This window comes from Pomacea canaliculata, linkage group LG10, assembly GCF_003073045.1.
Source record: "Pomacea canaliculata isolate SZHN2017 linkage group LG10, ASM307304v1, whole genome shotgun sequence".
Lineage (NCBI taxonomy): Eukaryota > Metazoa > Mollusca > Gastropoda > Architaenioglossa > Ampullariidae > Pomacea > Pomacea canaliculata.
This window is the reverse complement of record NC_037599.1, coordinates 9,186,627-9,213,336: the sequence shown is the minus strand read 5'-3', so window position 1 is coordinate 9,213,336 and position 26,710 is coordinate 9,186,627. Positions and strand designations below refer to the sequence as shown.

The 26,710-nt window shown below is 41.3% G+C and overlaps 3 protein-coding genes across 3 annotated transcripts; 1 reads left to right on the top strand and 2 right to left on the bottom strand.

Moving 5' to 3' along the window:
• Positions 1-95: 95 nt before the first annotated feature.
• Positions 96-2,246, top strand: LOC112573507 (growth arrest and DNA damage-inducible proteins-interacting protein 1-like). Its single transcript, XM_025253954.1, has 4 exons — positions 96-391; positions 813-998; positions 1,448-1,625; positions 1,881-2,246. The coding sequence occupies exons 1-4, from the start codon at positions 264-266 to the stop codon at positions 2,004-2,006; spliced, it is 618 nt and encodes a 205-aa protein (XP_025109739.1). The 5' UTR covers positions 96-263; the 3' UTR covers positions 2,007-2,246.
• Positions 2,247-4,489: 2,243 nt separating this feature from the next.
• LOC112573691 (maltase-glucoamylase, intestinal-like) lies at positions 4,490-22,134 on the bottom strand. Its single transcript, XM_025254270.1, is given in 45 exon segments — positions 4,490-4,715; positions 5,206-5,370; positions 5,638-5,687; positions 6,005-6,104; positions 6,475-6,605; positions 6,741-6,797; positions 7,038-7,122; positions 7,581-7,729; positions 8,104-8,255; positions 8,423-8,556; positions 8,817-8,967; positions 9,118-9,244; positions 9,598-9,714; positions 9,848-9,988; positions 10,235-10,366; positions 10,666-10,791; positions 10,969-11,081; positions 11,360-11,456; positions 11,825-11,871; positions 11,874-11,989; positions 13,427-13,594; positions 13,795-13,859; positions 14,279-14,455; positions 14,597-14,646; positions 14,951-15,048; positions 15,240-15,370; positions 15,623-15,679; positions 15,969-16,053; positions 16,290-16,438; positions 16,619-16,735; positions 17,076-17,110; positions 17,713-17,846; positions 17,999-18,014; positions 18,105-18,147; positions 18,372-18,497; positions 18,706-18,822; positions 19,061-19,201; positions 19,405-19,536; positions 19,859-19,984; positions 20,147-20,259; positions 20,647-20,743; positions 21,071-21,257; positions 21,623-21,771; positions 21,923-21,935; positions 22,115-22,134. Coding segments are annotated over 42 exon segments (4,437 nt in total). The 3' UTR covers positions 4,490-4,715; positions 5,206-5,370; positions 5,638-5,687; positions 6,005-6,088.
• Positions 22,134-24,780, bottom strand: LOC112574186 (sucrase-isomaltase, intestinal-like). The gene is made up of 4 exons (XM_025255078.1): positions 24,277-24,780; positions 23,275-23,331; positions 22,922-23,089; positions 22,134-22,256 (listed from the first exon to the last, which is right to left on the bottom strand). Exons 1-4 carry the CDS (start codon positions 24,288-24,290, stop codon positions 22,175-22,177), a joined length of 321 nt encoding a protein of 106 aa, XP_025110863.1. The 5' UTR covers positions 24,291-24,780; the 3' UTR covers positions 22,134-22,174.
• Positions 24,781-26,710: the final 1,930 nt, after the last annotated feature.

The following is a 26,710-nucleotide window of genomic DNA, read 5'->3' as shown; positions in this document are numbered from 1 at the left end:
TCAGTGTCATTTCTAAGCAGCATATTCTTTACGGTAGTGAGTGTGACCAAAAACACAATTAAGGGAGACAACTTGTAAACATTACAGAGTAAAAACAAAATGGCGACATTCACATGTAAACTCACGACATTGACGGGTCTGTATCGTCACAGGTACTTAAAACTAGACCTCTTTTTTAAGGCACAAATAGCAAGTGCTAGCAAAGCTCTACAAACTCAGCCAGTACTGATGTACAAGAGGACGCAGCCACTATATTTGCAAAGATGGAAGCAGCTGAAGAGGAAGAAAAGATCGAAGCACTTCGTGATATTTCAGGCTTGAGGCCGGTTTTAAAACGCCGAATCCATGGGCAGATTCCAGAAATTAGAAACGACTATCAGCAGACTTTGAAGTAAGAATCATTGAAATGCCTAGGTAGTTTCACGTGTTGATTTCATTGTTTTGTTAAGTGAGTTTTGTTTTAGTATGAATGTATGTGTGTTGGGGGAGGGGACTGTGCTGAATGTGTGGTTGAGTTAATATGTGAATGTATGAGTCTCAGTGTGAGATTTGTTAAAGAAACATACTTGGGCCCATTGTTATTTTTGTCAAACTAGTTTCATGCCTTCTGTAAGGTAAGGGACAAGTGAATTTTCTGAGCCTTTTCTTTTTAAATCTTGTTTTGACCCTACACAAGGAAATTCATGAAACATATACTTATTAACTTAGTTTGTAAATAAAAAAAGACAAATATATGTGTAACTTATAAAAATCAGCAGCAAAAGATAATTTCTTTCTAGTTTTCATTAGAAATTGAATTTATGTCTTTCAAGGTACCAACGTAAACTTTATGCAAAGTTTGGGAAGGCATCAGGTGTTGACCCACGCATCATGTGGCTAACCAAAGAAGAAGCTATTGAGCAGGTTGAGCTAATAAAAGAATGGGAGCCATCACTTGAGAAGTTACTGGCAGATCTGAAGGCTAAGAAAGAAGCAGATGCCAAATTTATTGCAGACAGGTAAGTAAACATATTTTAAATGTTGATATAGTTTCCCTTTAAATGGTAAAGATTAAAAAGGTAAAGGTTGTCCCCTAACCTTTTCAGGTCATTGTGGGGATGAGGTGTAAGAGATTTTACTTTTCTCAGGGCCAGCTTTATGTGAGAGTGTTGTCTATCTCTTTGCCGTGCTTCCTTACCTTCCCCAACCCTTTGTGAAGTCAAATACCCATGCCCTCTAAGTGGGTCAACTGGGGAAGTTTGCTGCACTACTTGGGTATTGAACCAGCACACCTCTCAGTTCGAACACCAGCACTCTAACTACTGGGCTATTTGCTTCCCATTTTTACTTAATTCCCCATGTAAGTGAAAGAAAAGACTTATGCAGATGGTCAAAGATTGGCCAATTCAGCATTAATATTTCTGATAAGTGTTTAAGTTTCATTGCTGAAGAAGAAAATATCTTTCAGAGAGAAGAAAATTGAGACAAACATGGCCAAGATGAACCAGTGGATAGATGAGTACAAGCAGAGGAAAAAGAAGAAAGATGAAGATATTAAGGCTAAAGAAGCAAAGAAGCAGAAGCTGATTGAGGAGGCCAGAGAGTTCTTTGGCTATTATGTAGACCCACGAGATACCAAGTTCCAGGTATTTCAGGAATATTCTTTAGTTAACTGTTTGCAAACTCCCTGTTTTATTGATGTTCATAAATATGTTCCAGCAGATTTGAATAACAAAAGAAATTATTTGCTATTAAGGTGAAGTTTGATTCTCAGTGGGAATATGCAGGTATTTGTGATGCTACTTACTGTACATTGTAGAGTATTGTACTTGGACGATCTTTATCAGAATTTTATATTTCATACACATTTTGACACCACTTCTACATGATTATGTGTGCAGGAAATGGTAGAAGAGAAGGAGAGACAAGAGAAGGCAAAGGCCAAGGAGATTAAGAAGGAGAAAAGAAAGGAGAAACTCACTGCCAGACTTCAGGCTATGGCTAAAGAGTCGGAGAGCTCTTCTTGACTGTTTCCAGTATTTCTCATCTCGGATAACTTGACGAAAGCAATCTAAAACATGTAAACATGGCCACAGAAGTGTGAATGTTTTGCTCTTTCAGCTAAAGCATGTGACATCTTCACAGCTAACTATAACATGAATAAATAAAGAGCTTTTGGCATAGTTGTGTAGGTTATGTGGGAATAAAATCTTTAAGATAGAGAGACTAGAGATAACGGAATAAGTATTAAACAAATGTAAAACTTGTGGTTTTCGCACCATTTGTATCTGAGATCAAAGCTTTATTACGAATGCCAATATAAGGAGATTAAAATGCAAACAAAAACACACCTGGATCACATCTCAGCAGCAAAACAAACTTATTTGATTGTCTTGAATGATAAAATGAAAAAATATAGTACTAACATACCAACAGGCAAAATGTTTAAGTTTTATGTGGTTTTTTTTCATAATCCCTTGAAAAGTTTTTCCAACGCATTCAACATTCTGCTGGTTCTACAGCAGTAGAGGGAATAGTTGAATGCTGATCAGAAAGATTCACATACGACAGCTTCTGTCCTTCATTGTGTCATGCTGGCTGCACTTTGCAATGCCCCAAATTTAACTTTTCTGCACCCTGCAAAAAAACACAGCTTGGCATTGTCTTGGATTGGCTACACTCTGCAACACGCTGAACTTGGTTTTGCTGGACTCTCAATGGCTGCTTTGCAAAATATGCCTCTTCATCTTGCTAAACTCCCTCAACGTGCATGTACAGTGACCCTTGCTGCTACCAACATGCACACACCTGTCGAATGATGGCTTCCTGCTTGCGCATAGGTGGGGGGTAAAGGAGAAGGTACTGCGACTAAGTTGGCTTTAAACGAGAACCTCCCTTCCGGAAAACAGGCTCCTGCGGAGAGCAGGCACCTGCAAGAGCGCTAGCGCTGACGAAGGGTACTAATCTGACGTGTGCGCAGTAGGAGGCGGACAGCTCTTGGGACCATAGGTCAAACAGTGCGTGCAGTGCGGCCTTGGACGACCCGTGGTAGCCCGCGTCTGGCGCTGCGTCGTCTGCCTTCAGCCGCTTCTCGTTAGTCTGCAGTAGTAGGCTGCTGACTTGCTGCACCCTCAAGTTGCTGCCACCACCGTCTGAGGAGGAGGTACAGGAGAGAGAGATTTTGCTGGAGTCATAGGACTCAATGACACTCAGTAACGAACGCAGGCTCGTGTGGGGCAAAGGCAATGCCAAAGTCTTCTTTTTACGTAATGCCTTCGCTTTAGAAGACGAGCGATTAGTGTCAGCCATTGGTGCTTCTGTCATGTTTTCGCCACGTATTCCACAGTCTTCCGAGACTATTTTTAACAAATATTTCCTTTTTTTCCTCGTGGCTTGTCACAGCCTTGCCTTTTAAGTCTTGAAAATGCAAATGAAACGTACTCGAAGAGTCGTGTGCGTTGTCAATTCTTTATTTGTGAAGGCCTTCGCAGTAGTTAGTAGTATAAGAGACCTTTCGCTTCTGTTATTTACCTCTGAAGTGTCGAAACTCTGCAAGACGGTTTAAATCCTTTACCTAAACGGCCGTGATTTCCTTCTGTGCGATTGCAACTGGAACAGCAATTTGTTCTAATTTTTCAAAACCGATCGAAATTATCCTGTTGTCAGGATTCCATGCCGTGCCTAACATCTGCATCTCATTGAGTAGCGTAAATATAAATATATTTACAAATAATTAAATTTTTTAAAATTATAAATATAGAGTGACGTCCCTTCGCCCAACTGACTCGAGAGTGACCGTTCTTCGTCTTCTGTCACCATCGTTGATCTGCACTGAGTTTTGTATCTACAACTGATCTGTGCATCTGCTCCGTCATTTGATATGTTCATGGATTAATTTCTGCGTCTGCACCACTTTTGGAGGACCATCTTATTTCTACTGCCAAATCTGCGCCATCTTGCCACTACTTAGATTTGCGGTGTCGGTTTTAATTAAACTGATTCCTTTTTTGTCAAATATTAGCTGTTGCTCCAGAATGTTTTGATGTTGATCTGTTACAGCAAGCTTGTGTCTGCCAAGATCAACGCTTAGCCTCTTGTGCACACGTGGTAGCATCACACACACACAAAGCTCCTTTCAATGTTAAACGAGAAAGCAACACTTAACAAGAAACATTCAAAAATGACTCACAAGAAATTATGAAATAATAAGATAAACTTTATGTTAATTACATTCAAGATTTGCAAGTGTGTCTTTTAAAAAAACTGCGTCTTTATCAGTGCCTTTGTTTTGTAGTAGTGATTCTTTTTTTCCTTTCTTTAGATCGAGGGCTTAATCTAAAATAAAAAAAAGCATAACTATTGCTTGTTTTGTTAAAGTTAAAAAAAAAAAAGATTTGTCTCTCTCTATCCCGGGGCGGGTGGGCAAAAATATTGTCTCCTCAGTACCTTTTTTATTTGAGGAGAAGGCTGCTCACAACCCACCCACCCCGTTTCATAGACCACAAAAGCAAACAATTCGTACGGTTTATTTCCTCAAATCATTTGCGCAGACTTCTTATAAAATAACCAAAATATTGATGCAAAACGAAACGAGAGCTACTCGCAGAAGAGTTGCAGTGTGATGTTGAAGCAGGGTAGGGAGTGAAGTGAGAGCACGCTACTGAGTCGTGTGTCCTTTATTGCCAAGAGATAATAAAGGCCGCATTAAATGGGATTGACCGGTGCACTCGAAGAACCTGAAACATTTACAGAAATCAGCAGTAATTAACAGTGGTTACAAGATGGGAATGAGGAAAACTCAGTTCAGACAAAAAATAGTTTTTACTCTAGTTAAAGACTGGCTGATTGTTTTTCAAATCATTTACTCTGTGCTGGTGATCTTATCGTCGTCGTTTGTTGTTGTAACATGACTTGATGTTTGAAATGCTGGTAGATAACATTAGATAAAGCTATCACATTTTTTTTAAGTTTATAAATAAAACGGGATTATTGTTTTCAGTACTTTTATAAGATAAAAATCGGCTAATCTTACGCATTATTTTAAAGCTTCTTTGGAATAAATTCTCAGCGATATATTTTCCAGACGCTGCATATACATGTATAGTGATAGGTATAGGGTATGGAAATATACCTAGTCCTCTTTACGTGGATGTAAAGTACATTTGGTGCTCATATTCTTCAAACTACGTACATATGGTTCCAGTCTTTTCTCAAGCTTATACTCACCTTATTTACGGCATCGTAGGTAAAGGCAGATTCTGGCTGGACAACGCTGTTGATTCTGACTTGGCGCACCTGAGAAGGCACACCCCATACCTCCACGGTGTTGTAAACCAGGTTCTCCACTTCCTGCACTCCGTGGTTATGTAGTACAGTCATTCGCACGCTTTGCTGCGCACAGGTAAAACATGCTGCATTATGCTTTCTGAATCGGACGAAGAGACCTGAATGTATGCTAGCAATTTTTCTTCATGTCTCTCTCAACACAGTCAAACATAAATCTTATAAAATATCTCTTGTGCCGTCACAGACAACAGAGTACCGGATACACACAACACACTGCCACCACCACCACCGCCCCGTCAACACACAACGGATGAGATTAAAGGACACTAAAGTGTTATATAAACGAGTAAGGGTTCAAGAGAGGCAACTTACAGATTCTGCCCTGAATGATGCCTCGAAGTAATTGCCGTTCTCATATGTGTCTGCAGGAAAAGAAACAAAACGTACAACCACAGTGGGAAGGCTTCACAGTTTGAGAGTAAGCAAAAGGTCACGAGCTCGAGGCCCGCTGGGGTCTGTGTGGCACTCGTACAAGTCAACGTGTACGTCACACAGCCAACGACCTAAGGAGCTAGGCACTGCCAATGTGATATCACAAAGATTAACAATAGAAGTTTCTCAAGTCATGATGACTGACGTAAAGTCATTTATTGGAAACATTAAAACAAATCTGCTACTCAGATACTTTTCCCAATATGTCCCTATGGGAGAAAAAAAACAAGTTGTTGTGTGACGTCACCTATTGAGAGACCGTCGTCCCAGAAGAGGGTCCCGTCTGCCACTCCTCTACTTGTGTCATCGTTACTCAGCGCCACCAGAAGCTTCAGTGGTTTCGCCGGCTGAAAATACCACAGGGCAACATCTTCACTAAAGCATGATGTTCTTCTTTTGTCACACCTGCATCCACTTCCTCGATTCTACTTCGCTGTGGTTTGTAAAATATCGTCTGATTTTGCGTTTGCTTGACTGTACCTATAGGGAGGTAGAGGGAGGAGAAAGATTGGGGGCTCGGGTATGATGCAACTAAAAAGAAAAAAAAAAGACCCCATCTATTTCAGACCTGCTTTTGTTTATTTTAGGCAAGTTTCCATTACTCAAACGTAAGGATTTTTTCCTTTACACTGTTCTGAAGGTCATGTGATTAAAGCATTGCATAATATATGTGACCTGTAACTTCGTTTCCTGCAGATAGTAGGAAATAAATGTCACCTGTAAGTGGTGTTCCTTGCTGGCTCCTGCATGGGAATGATGAAGCCGCCACGAACACTAAGCTGGACTGGACTGTCGGACCTCACCGATATGTTTTGTTGCAGCTTTCCTTCATTAGTAATCACTGAACCCTGGAGGGAAAAGTTCTCGTTTCTATCAGTCATCAGAAACAGACGAACAAGGACTGAGTTTTAATTTGATTAACACTTTAATCAAATGGAAAATCGACTGTTGAAACTGTTATTATCATCGAAGTGCTCACTTACCGTGTAGAAGTCGTACCAACGGCCTTGAGGAATGTAGTAAATTAATTCCGTAGCATTCTGCAAAAATGAACATTTTCCTTAAACTCCTTTTAAAACAAACTTGTCCTAGGAAATGTATTTACGCTTTGTAAGGACCTTTAAAGCGCGTAAACGCCAAAAAAATTAAAAAAACCCTTCGGTCCTGTACGCCCGTCACGCGCGGTTTTATAACGAAAGTTGTATCGCTGGGTTATTTATTCAAGTATTCCGAAGATAGAAATATTTATATGAATAAGGATGTGAACAACTTGAACTCACAGGATAGATGATGGGCGAAATCAGCAGCGCAGCCCCCCACAGGAACTGTGAGTTAATGTTGAGGGCGACCAGGTCAGTGGGGAACCTGCCACAGAATGGGGTCAGGTGTTGTTAGAGATGACTATGATTAGATTTTTATATTTCAATAATAAAGATGTAGACTGATAACAAATATTTTTTGGAAGGACACGAATTCAAACAGCTAACGGTCACTTCTACTTGTTAATGTGCAACTTATTATGCAGGTCTTGCTGAGACAGTGTTTGTCAAATCACCAGCTCGGAACTTGTTTTTAAAGGAGAGGGCTGTGACATCAGTGTTGCTGGTGTTTAGTATTTTTTTGAGTGACTACAAGCTGTGGCTTCTACTGACCAGTTTGTAGCATCAGTTACAGCACGTTTTATATGTGACTCACAGATGGAAACATAATACAGTCATGTTTCGGATGTAACATGGCACACTTTGTCACAAAATCTGTCGACTGTGACCCACAGATGGAGAGATGCTATACGCTTTCATTCGCTTACAAAGTCTGTGACTTACTCATGATGCAGTGGCCGTATGACAGTGCCTCCATACACGTGCGCCTGGTGCATGAGGGTGTAGAGGTACGGCAACAGCCAATAGCGCGTCTCCATAGCCTCACGTGATAAGCGCTTCACCTCTTCATCAAAGTTACCCGGATCTTGATCCTTGTGGATGAAAAAAAAAAAGTTTAAAAAATACTAGTGACTGCTGATATAGTTTTGTTGAAGTGATTTCAGTCTCTGAGAGTTTTGTTATGATAAAAAGTGAGTCAATAATAATAATAATAATAATAATAATAAAAATAGCAACACACAAGATGAATCAGTTAATATTTTTTAAAAAGACAAAAGGGTTATTGCCTAGTTTTTTAATAATAACAACAACAACATAACGCGCTAGACAAATCAGCTATCTTTCAAAAAGAAAAAAGGTTATTGCCTAGTTTTAATAATAATCAAATAACAACAACAAGATGAAGACGCGAATGCAATATGCAAATGATAAAGTATACAAATACATGACAGCAAGGCAGTTGTACCCTGTTGCCAATAGCATTGTGGTTTCTGGAGAAGGTGTAGAAGGCACCCAGCTGCATCCATCGTTTGCACAGCTCGGCACTGGCCGTGTCGAAGTGGCCGCAGATGTCGGCTCCGGTGTAGGTGAAGCCAAACAGGTTAAACTCTTGAATACCTACACATGAAACATGCTTCGTGGTCAGCTGGGGATTTCAGTTCTAGAAAATGTCTTGACACATGTTTATCATTAAAGTACCATAAACAAGTAAAAGTTCAGTGTGTAACAGTTCTGTTCAAGACATATGTTGTATTAAACAGAATCCAGAAAAACGTAATTCCTACCAATTATGGACGCTCGTAGGTCGTCCCAGCCACTGAAATTGTCTCCCAGCCAGTGTCCGGCATACTGGTTGCTGCCCACGAAGGTGGACCTGGTCACTACGATGCCTCGGTTGCCGATAGCAGCCCTCAGACCTCTGCATGTAAACAACTCTTTGAGATTTTGCATTATTTAGTAATCAGTCAACGGCCGGTCAATCAGCAAGCAGCTAGTTTTGATCTTGTTAATTTTTAAATTTTGTTCTTCAAATATAAACATTATTGTAACACTGCTCAAAGTATTTTATTGCTTCATTCAGAGTTCTATTTATTAGAGAGTGCACGTTACTTCTGCGAGGAAATCAGTTGGCAAAGAAGAATGAGAGAGAATGACTGACAGAGGGTGAGCGGTGCTTACCGTAGAGTGGACGGCGTCTGTGACCAGCCGTACAGGTTGTGCACGTCGTAGTGGCGATACTGATTCTGCTGACCCTGGACTGAGGTCAGACACAGGGTCTTGTCGGACAGACGAGCACTCCGAATGGGGGTGTCGTAGCTGTACGCCGCCGCTGTACAACAACGATTAAACTGTTCTAAACTTATCCATAACCTGTTAAAACTCTCGTCCGACTTGTTATGTCAAATTTGGTCTTATTATTAAACAATATTTGTTATTGTCATCTTACAAGTACGAGATGTGAGAAACGCCCGTGAGTCACCTGTTCTGTAAGGTGGATCATCGAGTTTACTGACTGGACACTTGAGGGACCAGTATGGGCGGACGTCCTCCGGCCAGTTGAAAGGCCTTTCATCGTTGGTCCCAAACACCGCTGGCTCGTTCATGTCCTGATACGCAAGTGCAAAGGTTTATAATTAGTGAAGTCTTTTCACATAGCATTAATAAGCATTAACATTTGCTTGAAAAATGTCTTAAAGAAAATGAGTACAAGTATTAAAGCTTCTTAAATACCTTAAACACGGTCAAAACAAACTGAAACTTATCGATGATAAAACAGAAAGTCCTCCAATGCTCGATCATCTCTCATCAGTCTGTCTGAACTTGTCTAGGTGGATGAAATCCTCACCTTTGTCTCATCCGTCAGAAATCTTGTATTCATTGTGACTGCTGACATGACCCTGGACAGACTTTTACAGATGTTAATTAATTAATTAATTAACATTAATATCACAGAACTTACAATCCACAGGCCGTCGAAGTCAATACGCCGACGGTGTTCTGTAATCAGTGTCTGCCACACATCCTGCACCTGGGTCTTGAAGAAGTCCGGGAAGACTGTCTTTCCTTGCGGCCACACCTGCATGAAGACTGCGTACTGTGAGAAATGACCCTAGTTTATGGACTTACAAGTAAGGGCTAGCTGATAACAATAGATGCCAGGAGTAGTGTATACAGGATGTTGGTGTAAGGATGTAAAAGCTGTGACGTACATAGCCTAGAATGGCGCCGTCGTCGTCGGAGTCTGCTGGATGGATGTAGTTGGTGTCGTTGGGCCACATGATAAACCCATTGACAGCCTTCATCCTCTCGTAGGGTTCGTAGTTGGTATAGTTGCTCACCAAAGCTGGATCCTTTAAAATAAAACCCAGACTGAAGTAGCAGAACGATGCTCATCGTCTACTGGCTCAAAGCCAACTCTCACCCTCCCTCCCAATAAAAAAAAAACCGGAAACAAATATCACAACGAAACTGACAATGAAAACTGCGACATCAGAATGACGATGACGACTGAGACTTATAAGAATAAATTGCGACTGTCACTTGATGACACATGATAACTGTGACTTACAAGGATGAAGATAACGACTGCGACTTACCAGGATGATGATGGTGCGCATGCCGCCGTCCCTGAGTTGACGGAAGTAGTCGGTAAGGCCGGCGAAGCTGCTGTTGTCGATGGTGAAGTCTCGCCGCTCCGACATGTGATCGATGTCCGCGTACTGCACGTCCTGAGACGTCACATGTAACATCACAAACAAGCCCGTCACTAGCAGACAGTTTTAGTGGGTTAGTACATAACTCCGCCTGGAAACCCCCCGGGTAACCTGGATAGCCGTCCATGTTTCGTGTATTCATGATGAGGTCAAGAATATCTTTTTCTTAAAAAGGAAACTTCAGTAACAGTAACGAACAAGCCCGCGAGCAGCATGAGACAAGGAAACCTACGGATTTTAAAAGCAAACTTATTGTCAAATGCGGCCACCCAGAGTGGCGATGCTAATTAACAGTCAAGTCTCAAGAGACTCACGTGAGGGATGCCAGCCTCCCTGGTCCGGTCCACGGCGATCTTGAGGTTCTCGAGCGAGTTGTAGCCGTACTTACACAGCTGGAAGCCCAGGGCCCAGTAAGGGGGCATGAAAGGTCGACCTATGGCCTGATGGAAACAATATGTCAGTCAGACACACGTGTTGAGTGGTGTGTACGTGCACATAGTCAAACATGGAGCAATTAATGGTTGAATTAATCCATTAGTTTTAACATAATATTAAGTAACACTGTGTGTATATATATATATGTGAGTGGTGCGTTCTTGTGCGTGCGTGCTACATACCGCCGTGTACTGCTGCACTACGTTCTCAGGTGTCGGCCCCAGAAAGACGTAGAAGTCGAGGACACCGCCGATGGTTCTGTACGTCAGCATGGGTAGAGGTGTGAAGGTGTAGTCTGCACGTGCGAAATATTTTCATACATCAATTACGTAGTAAATTGATGTAGGGCACGTGACGTTCGAGAACGATGTACGTGATGATATGACATGTAAGCTTGATGAATGTGATGTGTGCGAACAAAAAGTACGTGACGTGTATGAAGATGATGGACGTGAGTAGATGTGTTAGAGAATAAGATGATACACAAACATGACATTGTATGAGTACAATGTACGTGACCACGTGACAGCATGATACAATTGATCACATGACATGGTCAGGCAGTCTGCTGACCTTGGGGATCGCTGTTCAGCAAGAGCACCCCGTGGGTGTTGCCGTCGTCCTCAACGCACGTGTAGAACGGGTGCACGCCGTAGTGGTTGAAATGATTCTGTAATGTCGAGAAAGGTGTTACATTACTTTCTGTGCCAAAGTCTATGATGCGTACACACGTTTTCAGGCTTGCATCTCAAAAAATAAATAAATGAAAATATGAAAGGAAATTATTATTTTTATTTGGGGAACTAAGATATTTGACTGAGCCAGGCAACACCTCAGTCTGGTAATTTAATCCTGGCTTAGAGCTCAAAGATTCCTACCAACACATAATGATTTATGATGAAAGCGAATTATTAACCAGCGACAACGACGATGACAACTTGCAAGCAAACTTTAACCCTTTATCAGAAATAATCTTTGTTCTGCACACAATGAAGCCGATGATTATTCAAAATTTTACCCGGAAAGCGTCAGCGGCGCTCGTGGCTGGTCGCGACCAAACAGAGGGTAGGTGTCGTACCACAAGTTCGTTTGAAGGTAGAATGAACGTTTTCCCCGATGCCGTAAATATTGCTGGTTGGCAGACGGGTGGAGAGCTGCAGGAACTGATCCTCAAGCACCAGGCCTCCAACACTCGTGTCAAAGCTGTGGAGTAGAGCAAAGCAGACATCAAAGTGGAAATACAGATAGACAATGGTGTCAAGGAAATACCTTCGTTTGCAGTAAGCGGACTGCCATTGTCTTGGGAAATAACTGATAAACTCTAATGAGATCAGCAACTATGTAAGCAGATGTCAATTGTACACAAATACGTTTATGTTGTCAAGGCTACAGCCACTTGAAAAGCTTGTCCTGTATAAAGGGTTTCTGTGGACAAGTGTAAGGTTACAACAGGACCTTCTGTTCATGGTGATGTTGTTAGGCGATGTCTCTAGAAAAGAAGTAGGAAGAGGTGCCGTGCGTGTGAAAGGGGCATTCACCCATGTTTTGGGCGATAGTGACTTGCTTTAATATTTGTCTAGTCATAAGAAGCTGAATTTCAGTTCCATCATGAATGATTAGAAAACTTTAGACTGCAGGTGGTCATTGCTATCAAAGAGAAAAAAGATCTCCACCATGTCCATTTACGGCCATGTTCATCACTCATGGTTGGACATTGTTAAAATACGCATACACCTACGTACACATATGCACAAGTACACAGACTTCAACTAGAGAAGATGAAAGTCGAGCTTACATGACGGTCCCTGTACTGTTACGAATGATCCTAAAGGCGAAGGGGTCAGTACTGGTGACCTCAAACTTGTACTTGGGTTGGCTTGCACGCTGGTTTGGCAAGCTGAGCACTTTGGGCACCTTGTATCTTGACCCATCTTCCGTTGTAAACTGTGAGATAAATGACACTGTAACAGTTAGTTGGACTGTTGCTGCATCTTACAAGACTGACTACATACCTGGATGTCTCACTGTGACGAGAGTTTGTTGAGATCTCAAAGACAGAATACGCACAACACGCAGGAAATCAGTAAGAGAGCACAGAAGCCTTTGAAAAGTTTTGCTAATAATTATCAGAGCGAGGATTCTTACAGTAAATCGGAAAACATCGTCGCCATGTTCCTCGGCAGAAAAGATGACATTTTCAAGATCATTTCCAAACGGTCCAGGCGCTATTCTTGACAGACGAATATTTTGGCCAAGGTGGTTTGAAGTGAAGACCCACTGACCCTGAGAAAAAAAAAATTGAAGATTGCTACATGTACTCTTCTTTTACCAGTCTAGTTGACTGTGATCAAAAACGTTTTTAGTGAGATGCATGTTGAGCAGATGATCTTGTGAGGAAATGTTATAGCAAGCATCCAATTTTTGAAGCGATTAGAACTTCAGTAAATACAGTCTTAATGAGTCTGATTTGCAAAATATTTTAAAACTAAAAAAAAATAATAATCATAAAAGTATCCAAACCCAATCAAACCCGACCAAACTGAAACTAAGCCAAAGCGAGCAGTAGCAAGCCAAACCAGACTCAAACTTTCCCTAAACTAAAATAAAATTGAAGGTAAAATATAAGAAACCCAATGTCACCTGTATCCAAAGTTGGTTTTGGGGAAGAAGCAGTCAGGAATCTTGTCATGCCAATGTGGCTGCCACACACAGTTTCTGCGCTCACAGGAAGCAACGCTGGGTACATCCACCCTACCCTGGCGCTCCGGCCAGCAGTCCACCCGAGCGAAGTCTTCGTCAGAGATGGATCTACAGATAAAGAACAAAGTCGGTGCTGACATTTTCTGACCTGTTACATTTAACCTGAAATACAGTGTAGGCTCTGACACATCTTAGCACGATCACAGTTTGAAATATGCTGACAAGCTGGTCTGATTGTTACTCCTATGAACAAGAAGTATTTTACAAATAAATATTAGTTTTTAAGAATGGTGTACCAAGGAAGTTACCTCCATTGGACAGAAAACGATGCTGAGAGAGGAAGAGGAATAGATGTCAGTTGAATCAGCAGTGTCTGTAAATTACAAATTCAATATAAATATACACACACATACAGACAAAGAGTCTAGTAAACATTCTTGCTGTCTTTTTTAATCACTTAAGTGCAATAATTAATACTTGTAATTTAAAAAATGTGTTCAGTGTTACTTAATGCTGACTGCTTTATGAGTCTGGACTAAAGTATTTATCTTTACCACATACATTATAAAACGCTACATATGATTTTACCTTGTTAATGTTTAAACTGTTTTCTAAAGAGAATCATCACAACAGCTCGATATTGGATACATTTGGCTACATATTAACTATGTATAGAAATTTGAATGGTGTGCAAGAGATAGAAAGTCTTTCTGTGTGTGTTTGTGTGTTTGTTGAATGTAAAACAAGTCAGGGTCAGGGTCGAAACACAGTTGGAAAAAACCCTCGTCTCACCTGTGTCTTATTGACATATTGCCAAGAGTAGGAGAATGGATTGATGGCTGTCGAAGGCTGGAAAACGATGTCGACTGACTGCACGTGAGGTTTGACCCCAAGGATCTTGATTTCTTCGAACACAAGGTCTGTAGTTTGAGGAATGTTGTTCTGTACTATCTGTACACTGACGGAGTACTGTAAAAGCCATGTCAGATTTGGTAAAATATTTATATAATTAGCTACTCATTTATCCACCATCTTCCATTTACGCTTTTCATTTATGTTTTCATGCAAGACTACTTATCTAATTTAAAAAAAAACTGTACACGGTCTTACCTCTGTGGCCAGATACTCTGCTTTGTAATAGTTACCGGTTTCAAAAGTGTCTGAAAAAGAGATTTAATGCTTTATAGGTAACTGCTATCTCTGTATTATAATGAAATTTTGGAATAGCGAGACAATTTATTCAAGTATGTACTTTTTGTGAAAAGAAAAAACAAATGCTATGTGTAGAAATCAGGTTGATGAAGATGAACTTGTAAAAAGTCCACCCTGTCTGTGACCAACACTGGACAATGGACCAGCGCTGGGTATTACTTCGCGTTTGTTAGTTTACTGCAATATCTACTTGTGATGTTGCCACAGTTGCCCACAGTTGCCCACTGTACCCCTGATGAAGGAAGTTCATACCGACTGAGACTGCCGTCATCCCAGAACAGTTCGCCTTGGCTTTCACGGTATCATTCGTGTTGTCAAGGGCAACCAGCAGAGTGAACGGGTTCTTGCGACTGCAAAGTGTTAAAAATGAAGATAGCTTTCGCACGTTTGGTGAAAAGAAACTCATCTAGAAGTCTTCCTGCGAGTAATTATTTATAGTTGATAATGAATAATAATTATACTAAATATTAATTTTATTATTGATATAAAACCAAATCCAGGCGACTGAAAACAAAACTGCGAAAGACCAAAGACAATGTACCTGAAAGTAGTATTTCGGGCTGGAGCCTGCAGGGGGAGTATGGAGCCTCCACTCAACAACAGCTCTGTCCTCGAGTCCGATTTTACAGGTACGGTCCGGTCATACCCACCTTCGGAGGTCACCTCCTCTCCCTGATATAATAATAGAAAAGGGTTGATAAAATCATCTACAACATTAATTCAGATAATAACAGCATAGCGGAAACCATAGAATGAGTTGCACATTTATCACATGGTTGTAGTCATGGATATACTTCAATGGGAAAAAGAATACAATACACATTATGTAGAAATAACTATGAATTATGTAAGATATTTTTCTTTGTAAAAAAACTAACAACGATTCGCCGAAGGGTTAACAGCCGTTACATGGATCACACTTACGGTGTAGTAGTCGTACCACCGGCCTGGAGGAACGTAGTACGTGAGAGACGTCACGTTCTGGAAAAGAACATTAGAGATCACTCATCACTTAGCGAACTGGCAAACACGTGCACATAGGAAAAAAAAGACAACAGCAGCAACAACAACATGTTCAAAATAAACAAGTCAATCATCATTTAAATTATAATTAAGGAAACAATAGTCATTTTGCGAATGTAACCACTCATTGTTTTTCTTTACTGTAAGTCGAAGACGAATGTCTTGTGAAAAGAAAAGTGTAATGAAGGAAAGTCTAAATGTACGAATTTAAATTGAGACTGAGATATCTAGCAGCATCAGGCCTTACAGGGTCTAGCACTGGTGAGATGAGGAGAGCCGACCCCCACAGGAATTGACGACTGTTCTCAAGAGCTCTTTGGTCTGTTGGGTATCTGTGACAACCACAAAAATACTTCTTTCATTTACAATGTCATTACAAGAAGTGCACCTTAAACATGTGTACCTCACCATGGCAAAATAGAAATCTTTTTTTTTAAAAAAAAGGAAATTTGAGGTTGTATAAAACTTAATGTCCTGTCCATCTTTATATGAAAAGCAGTTATCACAGTTAAATAAGCTTGCCAAATGTTAAAGGTCAAAGTTAATGTGTGTCGTGTATGCCTCGTACTCGTGGTGAAGAGGCCGGATGACTGTTCCCCCCTCCGTGTGCGCTTTGTGGAAGAGCGTGTAGACGTAAGGCAACAGCCAATAGCGGGTCTCCATGGCTTCTCGCGAGACGCGCGAGGTCTCCTCGTCAAAGCTGCCCGGATCTTGGTCCTGAGTTTTAGACAGAGAAGACTCAGTTTTTATCTTGACCAAATAATACTTAACATTAGTGTGAATACTAATTGAGTAAATAGTAATTGAGAAGTATTGCCTTACACGAGAAAACACGTTATGTTGACGATAGTAAGGGGACACAAATCTGGGGAGTGAAGTACTTGCTGGATAGCCTACCCTGTTGCCGACGGCGTTGTGGTTTCTGGAGAAGGTGTAGAAGGCGCCCAGTTGCATCCACCTCTTGCACAGCTCTGTGGTGACCGAGTCAAAATGGCCGCAGATGTCCGCACCTGTCTGCAAAATAAAACCCAGTTTCCTAATGAGATGTTGACCTCATCTGAGGTTCTCGCAGTTCACCCTCATTCCGTCTTGCGTCTATATGGCTGCGAAACCTTCCCGTAAGACATATAGCAGCATTATAAACACGAGTCTCTACTGTGAATAAAGAATATATGTCTTATATGTGCGTTACAGCCCAGCCTGTTCTCAGAAAGCATCACCCCCAACGTGCACCGAGTGCTACAGAATTATTCTGGACGTTTCATTCATGTCGAGAGTGTGTGTGTTCTTGAGATGAATGTCTCCAAGCGCCCTAATGAATACGATCAACGAAGATGCAGCAAAATCAACTCACGAATGGGATTCCAAAGAGGTTGAATTCTTGGATACCTGAGACAGAAAACAAATGTTGCTTAGCGAGACTACTTCACTTTTAACACTTCCCACCACTATTCAGCAGAAAGAATATATTAGTTTATCGCGGTCACAACAATTCCTAGTTCAGTTTCTCCTGTGGAGGATAACGAAGATAAAAGTTACAATTTTATATTAAATAATATTTGACAATATTTGGTCAGTTGTTGGTGTGTTTCGTCTGAGACAACCATTAACGTAGCCTAAACATCTGATGATCTTGGATATCTTAGTGACAGTAGTTTACCCTGATCCACCGGGTTCTCCGGAGTTGCAGGTTCATATCCAAACGAGATGGGGTTTTTTTTCTGGTCATTGCACGCAGTGGGAACTTGAGAAATCAGCGCACAAGATGGTCATCTGAATTTTTTTTTCATTGTTTATCCTCAGTAACAATAAATAATTAGCATACAGGAGTTTAGGAACCAGGGATGGAGTGGGGATCCGTCTCCCCCCTAAAAATGTTACGCATAGAGCTTGCACCCCACCCAACCCCAAAAGCTGAACATCTTGCTACGTCACTGTATGTAGAGGCTGTTCAAATTCATTCACTGGTGTCTGTGTGGACAAAGACTCACCCACGACACTGGCTCTCAGGTCGTTCCAGCTGCTCATGTTGTCTCCCAGCCAGTGCGCGGCGTACCGGCCACTGCCCACAAAGGTGGACCTGGACACCACGATGCCTCTCTCACCTGTCGCTGTCCGCAGGGCTCTGAGAAAACAAACAACAAACAACAAACTTTGGTTTATTTTTCTGACAAGAGAACAGCTATTTCAGACCTCGTACTGTAAGTCAAACAGCAAAAGATGACGCTCGTGTTTACCAATATGAGCAGTGCTCAGTGTGGTGTGGGCGGGACCTACCGTAGGGTGGGGGTGTCTGTGACCACCCGTACAAGTTGTGGACGTCGTAGTGGCGGTATTGACGCGGTCACCCTGTACTGACGTCAGACAAATGGTTTTGTCCGACAAGCGGCCTCGCCGTGCTGCTGTGTCGTAGCTGTAGGCTGCGGCTGGAGAAACAGTCACAAAATAGTTGATTAGTCAATCTTAGGGGCGTCAGCTGTATCGAGATGCTTTTTCTAGATGCTGTCCGATAAAAGGAATTTACTCCCCACCTTCTAAAAAAGTCTTGCTTATGTGACATTGTAGAATACAGTACAGACAAACATAAGTAGACTTGCACACACTTAGACATATATTGGAGGGACGACTAGTGTACAGTGAACACACCTACCTGTTCGATAAGGTGGATCATCGAGTTTACTGACTGGACACTTGAGGGACCAGTATGGCGGACGTCCTCCGGCCAGTTGAAGGGCCTTTCATCGTTAGTTCCAAACGCAGCAGGCTCGTTCATGTCCTTGCCAAAATAAAATAAATAAAATAAATTTCGTCTCAGAGGTGCTGTTGCTTGTAGATGCTAGAATACCATAGCCATTGTCCACACAAGCCATAAACATGTCATATCATGTCACATCGTGTCATATGTCATCTGATATCATGTCCCTAAATGTGGATGGAATGATATGAGTGATGTGATGGTCGAGAAGATATAATCATCATCTTACAATCCACAGGCCGTCAAATGCGATTCTTTCTCGATGCTCAACAATAAGCTCCTGCCACACACGCTGAGTCTCCGGTCTGAAGAAGTCAGGATAAACTGTTTTGCCCTGAGGCCACACCTGGCAGGTAACAAACATTAAACACTTACTCTCATATTCTCTCACACATACCTTTGCATAGTTATCAGTATGTTTCACACAGAAAAAGCTTACCGAAATAGCAGGGAAGACTAAAAATTTGGTCTTGAATTTTTAAAGAACATTGTGAAAACAGTCGCGGTCGAATAGATACAGTAACGACTGTGGATATAGCCGTTGTGGACGACAACTACTATGGTTCTAGATGAAGACGACTCACATAGCCTTGGATGGCGCCGTCGTCAGAAGAGTCAGCAGGGTAGGTGTAGTTGCTGTCGCTGGGCCACTTGATGAATCCATCCACCGCCTTAAAGCGTAAGTAGGGTTCGTAGTCGGTGTTGTTGCTGATCAGAGCTGGATCCTACAACAAGCACAAGCTCGTTACTTCATGGACGGAGGTTTTAGTTTTGGGGTGAGGAATGTGTGGAATCAGAGCAACAGACTTGATTAACAGATAAAGCATCCAACATGTTAAGAATATTGAGATTTTTTTTTTGTCTGCGTGTTTTTGAAGCAGACGATACTTGTAAATATCAAATAAAGAAGTGAGAAGAGTTATCTGACCAAGATGATTATCGTCCGCATGCCCCCTTTTCTGAGGTCATCAAAGTACTGGGGCAGGCCTGCGAAACTTGTGTTGTCTATGGTGAAGTCTCGCCGCTCGGACATGTGATCAATGTCTACATATTGCACATCCTGACAAGAGAAATAACTTGTATTAGGTCTACACACTGCATGCTCTCAAAAGGGAGATAACACACTAAGCGTCTTTTAAAGAGTTTAACATTTTCTACAGTCATGTTAAAAGTTGTATATAAGGAACAACTTTTGTATCTAAATATATTTAGTATTTTTACATGCTTGTGAGACATTTTTTTTTGTCTTTAATCTTGGTCCTGCAAATTCAATATTTTGTACTCGACACGATCAGGTGACTGACTCTACTGCCCCTCAATCAACAGGAAAATTTTTTAAACTCTCAAGATACCAAAGAAGTGTAAAAAAGAGGACAACTCACGTGAGGGATGCCAGCCTCCCTGGTCCTGTCCACGGCGATCTTGAGGTTCTCGAGTGAGTTGTAGCCGTACTTACAGAGTTGGAAGCCCAGGGCCCAGTAGGGGGGCATGTAGGGCCGACCTATGACCTGCACGAGCGGGACAAACACAAGGTTTGAGCATGTTGTTACTGTGTGCGTGCTTTAAAGGATGTGATGTGAAAATACACGTTCATAATATTTTGTTGTGCTTTGTTTTGTGATGTTTACAGTCCACTGTTTTGTCTTGGTATGCGCATGCGTACTACATACCGCCGTGTACTGCTGCACTACGTTCTCAGTGTTCGGCCCCAGAAAGACGTAGAAGTCGAGGACACCGCCGATGGTTCTGTACGTCAGCATGGGTAGAGGTGTGAAGGTGTAGTCTGCACGTGCGAACATAATGTCACCTTTCTTTTTGCGGTTGGTATAAAGGACTAGCTGTGGGGGAATATTTTCTAGTAATTGGGTAAAGCTCAATGCAAGTTATCATATCCCCAATTGGGATGAATACTCTCTTCTTTCCTCGAGATACAGGTCCATAAACATCACCATGCATGAGAGAGATCAAGACTGACGTCAGGATTGTGCATTCATACTTGAACATTGTGAAAGCTTCACCAATGAGAAAGCTGGGATATTAAATAGAGCGCATCTGTACAAAAGTGGCATTACTATTTTGACCTGCTTCTGTGATGTTTGTAGGTACGTATCTCAGAGAACTAAACCGACATTAGATCGAACAATGACCATTAAAAGCACAGGTTTCTCACCTTGAGGACTGCTGTTTAGTATTAACACTCCATGGGTACTTCCATCCTTTTCCACACACGTGTAGAATGGGTGTACGCCATAGTGGTTGTAATAGTGCTAGAAGAAATAATAGAACACTAAAGACTTGGAGTACTAGGAGGCTATAGACCCCTCAAGAATTTATTTATGTTCAAACGAAAGCGACTCCGTCTGCCAAACGATACTATTACTCTAATATTCACATGTCTATCAACATTTGAATGTCAGATGACACCAATATTCTAATATTTTCATAAGCATTTATTTTTTTTATTACAAAATATTATCAGACTCTATAAAAAAATTCTTTTCATGTTGACTAGAAAACAGTTTATAGAATCATCTTCTGCCATCGCTCTAGGCACTTTTCCTGTCAAGATTTCCTAGGTAGACAAGAAAGCTCACCGTTAAGGTATCGTCTGTCTTAGTCGGCTGATCCCGTCCAAACATAGGGTAGGTGTGGTACTCCAGGTTTCGACGGAAAGTTTGGTGGATATTCTCTCCTATTCCGTACACGTTTGGGGTGGGTAGACGTGTGGAGAGCTGTAGGAACTGGTTGTCGAACACAAAACCTCCAACGCTGGTGTCAAACCTGTTTTACGGCAGAGAAATCATGAACTCACAAAGTGTCAAGCATCAAAGGTCGAGGATATTTATTATGACCTTTACCCCGAGCTTGGTGTACTCGCTGTCCGGTATTTACTGCTATTTCCTGTTATATTGTGTTTACACTAGTGGCGTACGTGCGTAAACAAATGAAGTCATTAGAATAAAGATGATAAATAATTGCACAAAAATTAGTGCATATGCATTTATCATCCTTTTTAAATAAAAATGTTATATGATATAACGGACAGTTGAATAATGTTAGAAAGAGCGGTCAATAAGAAAATTTGATGGTAAAGCTACTGTAGTATCAGGTGATCTGACGTTTATTGTGATCGTCAGATTACTCACAGAACAGCGCCACTCGACCGTCTGACGATCTGAAAACTGAAGGTGTCATTGCTAGTGACTTCAAACCGATATTTAGGATCCCGGGGTGCGTCTGTGGGTAGGTTGAGCTGCAGAGGCACGGTGAAGCGGTCCTGATCGGGTGTGTCGAACTAAGCAAAAACGAGGCACTGCTTTAAAAAATATAATCCTAGTGTCATAGTAGAACAAGAAAGCATCGTGCGAGACAACGATTTAAAAAAAATCATAACTTGAATCATGGATACAGTTTACTGTTTATATAATATCAGAGCGACGCCTTACATGTAGCCTAATTCTGTCGTAATTAAAGAGGTCAAAGGCTTGTCTAAGATCATGTTAACTACATTAGTACGAGATCTACACGTAACGGGCAGAAAAATTCTAAATGTTATCTTGCTCTTAAATTAAATACTTAACAATATATATAATAAATAATCCAATGTGTTAATTTAAAATAAAATCCGTGAAACTTACTTTGAATCGTATAAGGTCATCACCGTACTGTCCTCCAGTGTAAAGACGATGCGGGGAAGGTCATCTCCGAACGGTCCGGTGCCCACTCGACGAAGATGAACCCTCAGACCCATTTTCCTTTTTCTCCCAAGGTCCATCGACACTGCAGCATCCCAGTAGTGTTAACAATCAGTATTTGTGAGTGTCATGGACCCCTGCTCTCACCAGAGCAACACACACACGATTTCCATACACTCAACACAACGAGTGCCTGAGGCCGTCCACATCATGTTATCAAGTTGCTCAGGACTTTACGACATCGAACGCAGACAAATATATTCATACAAACATGTCTTAGAGCACAGTTCTTTAGGGAAGATGGTGAAACCCCTCTATGACAATATTATTAGGAATAATCTCAATAAAATAATTGTAAAATAGAGGTAAATAAAAATAATACAGTATAAATAAAACATAAAATGTAGATTAAATATAGTAAAGAATAAATATGAAATAAATATAAAGTAAGGAAACTAATTGCGCTATGAAGAACCATAGATCATTGAACACGGATCCAAAGGCTTTTAATTAACAGCGATTCATGGCCTGGAGACCTGCAATAGTTAGCATGGAATAGACTGCTCTCTTTCTCTCTCCCTGTGTTTTTTGTTGTTGTTGTTGTTGCTGCTGCTGCTGCTGCTGCTGCTGCTGCTGATGATGATGATGATGTTGATGCTGTTGTTGTTGTCTGCCTGTCTTTAATGACATTGGATATATGCCCGTACAAAACACTTCGGAGTCACGTAGTCAGATAAATGAGTACCAAACCTGTATCCGTAGTTTTGCTGAGGAAAGAAGCAGGCCGGGATGGTGGGGTTGGTGTGTGGCTGGTACAAGCAGCCTCTCTTCTGACAGCTGTCTGCTGTGGGTAGATCCACCCCGCCCTGCCGCTCAGGCCAACAGTCTATCCGCGACACAGCAGCCTCGTCCACGCTCCTTGATATTGAAATGATGACGAACAAGAAGAGGAAAAAGTAAAATAGAAAAAAGAATGTAATCATTGTAAAGTGCGAGATTGTTTCTAATACGTGAGATGCAACAATTATTTTATCTTAATTTACAACGGATTGAACTTTTTCAATAACTTTTTCTGTCTTGCAAATGTACAATCTGTCACTTACATCCCATTGACGATGTAAGTCTGGGACGCGGTGCTGGCTTCCATCGTCATCCAGAGGCTGGAACATGTGTTAGAACATCGTGAAACAGCTTACACAGCTTGTAAACGTGTTTACCCTGATATGTGTATGTATACAAGATTCGTCTGGGAGTAGTGATGATGGTGGCACTGGTGAAGTTTGCCCTTCTAATGGTGGTAGGTGATGGCTGTGTTGGATATACTACAGTCAACTCTTCCAGAATATGCAAATTAATTTCTTTTGTTATCATTAATAATCTGTGATGTCGAAGAAGTGTTGAGAAGAAATAAACTTGTACTGACATGGAAGGAATAATTGTTGGACAGATTCTATCCTAACATACAATGTTAATGAGGAATAGGTGTCGGTCTGCCATCAACTGTTCGAAGGACTAAGTTCTAACCTGTGTGCGTGCGTGCCTGTGTGCGTGCGTGCGTGCGTGCGTGTGTTTCGCCTGATGATGACACCACAGACAGGTGGCTATGTTCCCAGGTACTCAAGCTCTCTGGCACTAAAATTTAACCCTCAGTATGTTATTTGCTATCAGGACTGTGTCTTGCTGTTCTGTACACCATGGATGTAGGAAACTTGTCCCACCGCAGCATTTTTCTAGCATACAGAACAAGCGCCACGTACCTAAACACACAGACATACAAGTTTATGTCTCTGTGAACAATCCTTTAGCACGTGATCGCATGGATATTTTGCTGAACAAATCACACGATACACACATGTTCAGACTATCGGTTTTTTTTTTCTTCTTTACCATTCTTTACCATTAAGACGACCCCTAGCTTGCACTACTCTAGAAAACTCAAAAAAATGATCAGCATAGAATAACAAATGAATAATAGCCATCAATGCTTTTATATAAATAAACAAACAAGCGAAGCAACAAACAAAGAATAACAAACAAATGAACTAATGGTCGAAGAAACGAACGAATGAATTTATGAAAAAATATTCAAAAAAATGTAGACCGACCTCGTTTTGATCATCCCGGTGACAGGCAGGCTGCCCGGGTGAAGGGTCAGGGTCAAAGATGCAGTTTCTGCTGCTGCATTGCTCCCAGTGTGGGTGCTGGCAATTCCGGGTAGCAGTCAGACTTTTGAGAATGTACCGAATATACAGAAGACAGACAATGAAAAATGAGCAGAGTCAAAGTCACAACTAGCGGCGATGGAACACGTGACCGCCGGTGAGCGAGAACCATGTCGACTACACTCTCAGGACCTGGCTACCGAACGTCCAGCTCGAGCGAAACTTCTCGAAGTTGTGAAGAAATTGCTGAATTGTGAAATCAAAGCCTTGGAATTCAATCTGTCACGTGAAGATGTTTATATAGTCTTTGGCAGCGAAAATCTACCTAATCACTGGACAATGACCGGCGTGGAACCAGCAGCTTGCACCCATTAGCATACACGCAATTTTCTTCAGGGTTGTCAAGCGCGTCTGGCGTGGTTCACACTGAATCCTCTGAAGGCAGAGCCGTTGGGGCTGGCTTCATGGGAGAGATTTAAAAGTCTTAAGTCGTCGGTTTCAAGTTAAAGTTGACTTTGCTAAGTTTGATGTAAATAGTTGTAAATAATCACTGGAAACCTATCACAGACTTATTTTCAAGACCTCATATGCACACCAGCCAAAGACGTCTTTTTGTCTTGTTTGGAAGTTAAACTGGAAAAAAATTGGACTTAAACTCGGCTGGCATGCATCCCCAGGTTAGATCCTCTGGTCATTGAATGATAAGATTTCCAAAGTGCACAAAATCAAGAACGCAGAACTACAGCCTGACCTAAATCATTTATACCAATTCTCTGATGAATTCCTCTCAACTCTTTTTTTTTAACAAATCATGAATGTCTTTCGGGATAATTAACTGATGATTACAGTATTTATAAAGTTCCTACTCTTGCATAGAAGCACTCATGTAGGCAATATGCAGACATGCTTATACACACAAGAAAGCAACCAAGAAACACAAATAGAAAGATATGTACATTAAAAAGTAAATAAAGTAATAAACGAAATTATTGTGCTTTTATAATGTAGCTGACATTAAAGATTTATTAGTTAGAGAAAGGGCTAGTTTGAGGTGAAGTGCTCTTTCAAAAGCGAATTTCCTGTCAAGTGCACTTTTAACAACAGGGGGACTTTGTGCTCGGAGTGATGTCAGCCTTACCCTCAGCCTTCTTTTAGGACAGAGCCCTAAATGTCTGATGAAATTCTTTTAAGCCCAAAAATTCAACTTTAAGGATTTTCTTTAAAGACAAATGGAGATAAAATTGTAAGTTTCAAGAAAGTATGTCCTTTCTATTATTTAGATACCTTACCCACGACTCGAGATATCTAAGGGGGAGGTAGTGGTAATTCTGTGCCCTTACTCCAAAAAAAGAAAGTTCTAGGTCGTGGCCGTCGAGGATCTTCGCTGTTAGTCAGGTAAAGAAGCAAGTCTTATCAGATAAAAACGTGATTTTGCACTAGTCGATACTTTGGGAAAAAAGTGCATGCTTTTGTTATTTGGGAGAAAACGCCCTCATCCAGAGCACTTCTGCATTAACTGTTCTCTCAGGGACATTGGAAGGTCGCTAAGGTCAGAACTGGATGATGTGCATTCTTCTTCGTCGCTCTAGAATTCCGTCTTCTGAAAATCTAGTAAACCGGTTCGATGTCCTATACCAGTACTCAGTGCACCATTACCCAGTGCGGACATTAGATTCTCACAGTAACTTCTTTTCTTTGTCTCTCTCTCTTTCTCTCTCTTTCTCTCTCTCTCTCTCACAAACACACACAAACACAGAAGAATGGAATGGGGAAGGTGGAGGAGGGGAGACGTGTGACTAATAATTGAAAATCAAAGAAAGACCACGAGATCTGGTGAATGCATGAGCATCTCTTGGGTTTCCTCGTACACAGTTCATCCACATCTGGCAGGCATCACAATGTCACCATTAAAAAGCTTACACTCTGATTTCCAGGAAGTCAAACGCAGTCTGAACAAAAGGGAACGAGGGAACCCCTGGTGTTAGCAGTGTCCCAGCAGAATTGCTCAATCTCGAGTAGGAAGAAACAGTAAAGGCCATTACCAGACTGTATAAAAGTCTGAGAGAGATAAATGTGACCTAAAGAATGGACACAGTCGCTTGCAATACTCTTGTCAAAAAAGGCACCAGTAAACCGTACCAACTACAAGATTCTCGTCTAGCTACCTGAGAAATGTAACTGTGAAGTTGATTAAAAATCGTCTCCACTACTAAGAAGCTGTTAGGGGAAGAGGAAACCGGCTTAATAACAGGTAATAGACAGTTGCACAGATGTTTAACAGTCGCACCCCGCAACATGGTAGAGAACTCTACCATCGATTTCAAAAAGACATTTGACAGTCTGGCACGAGGGGTTGTAGCACGTGATGCGGACATTA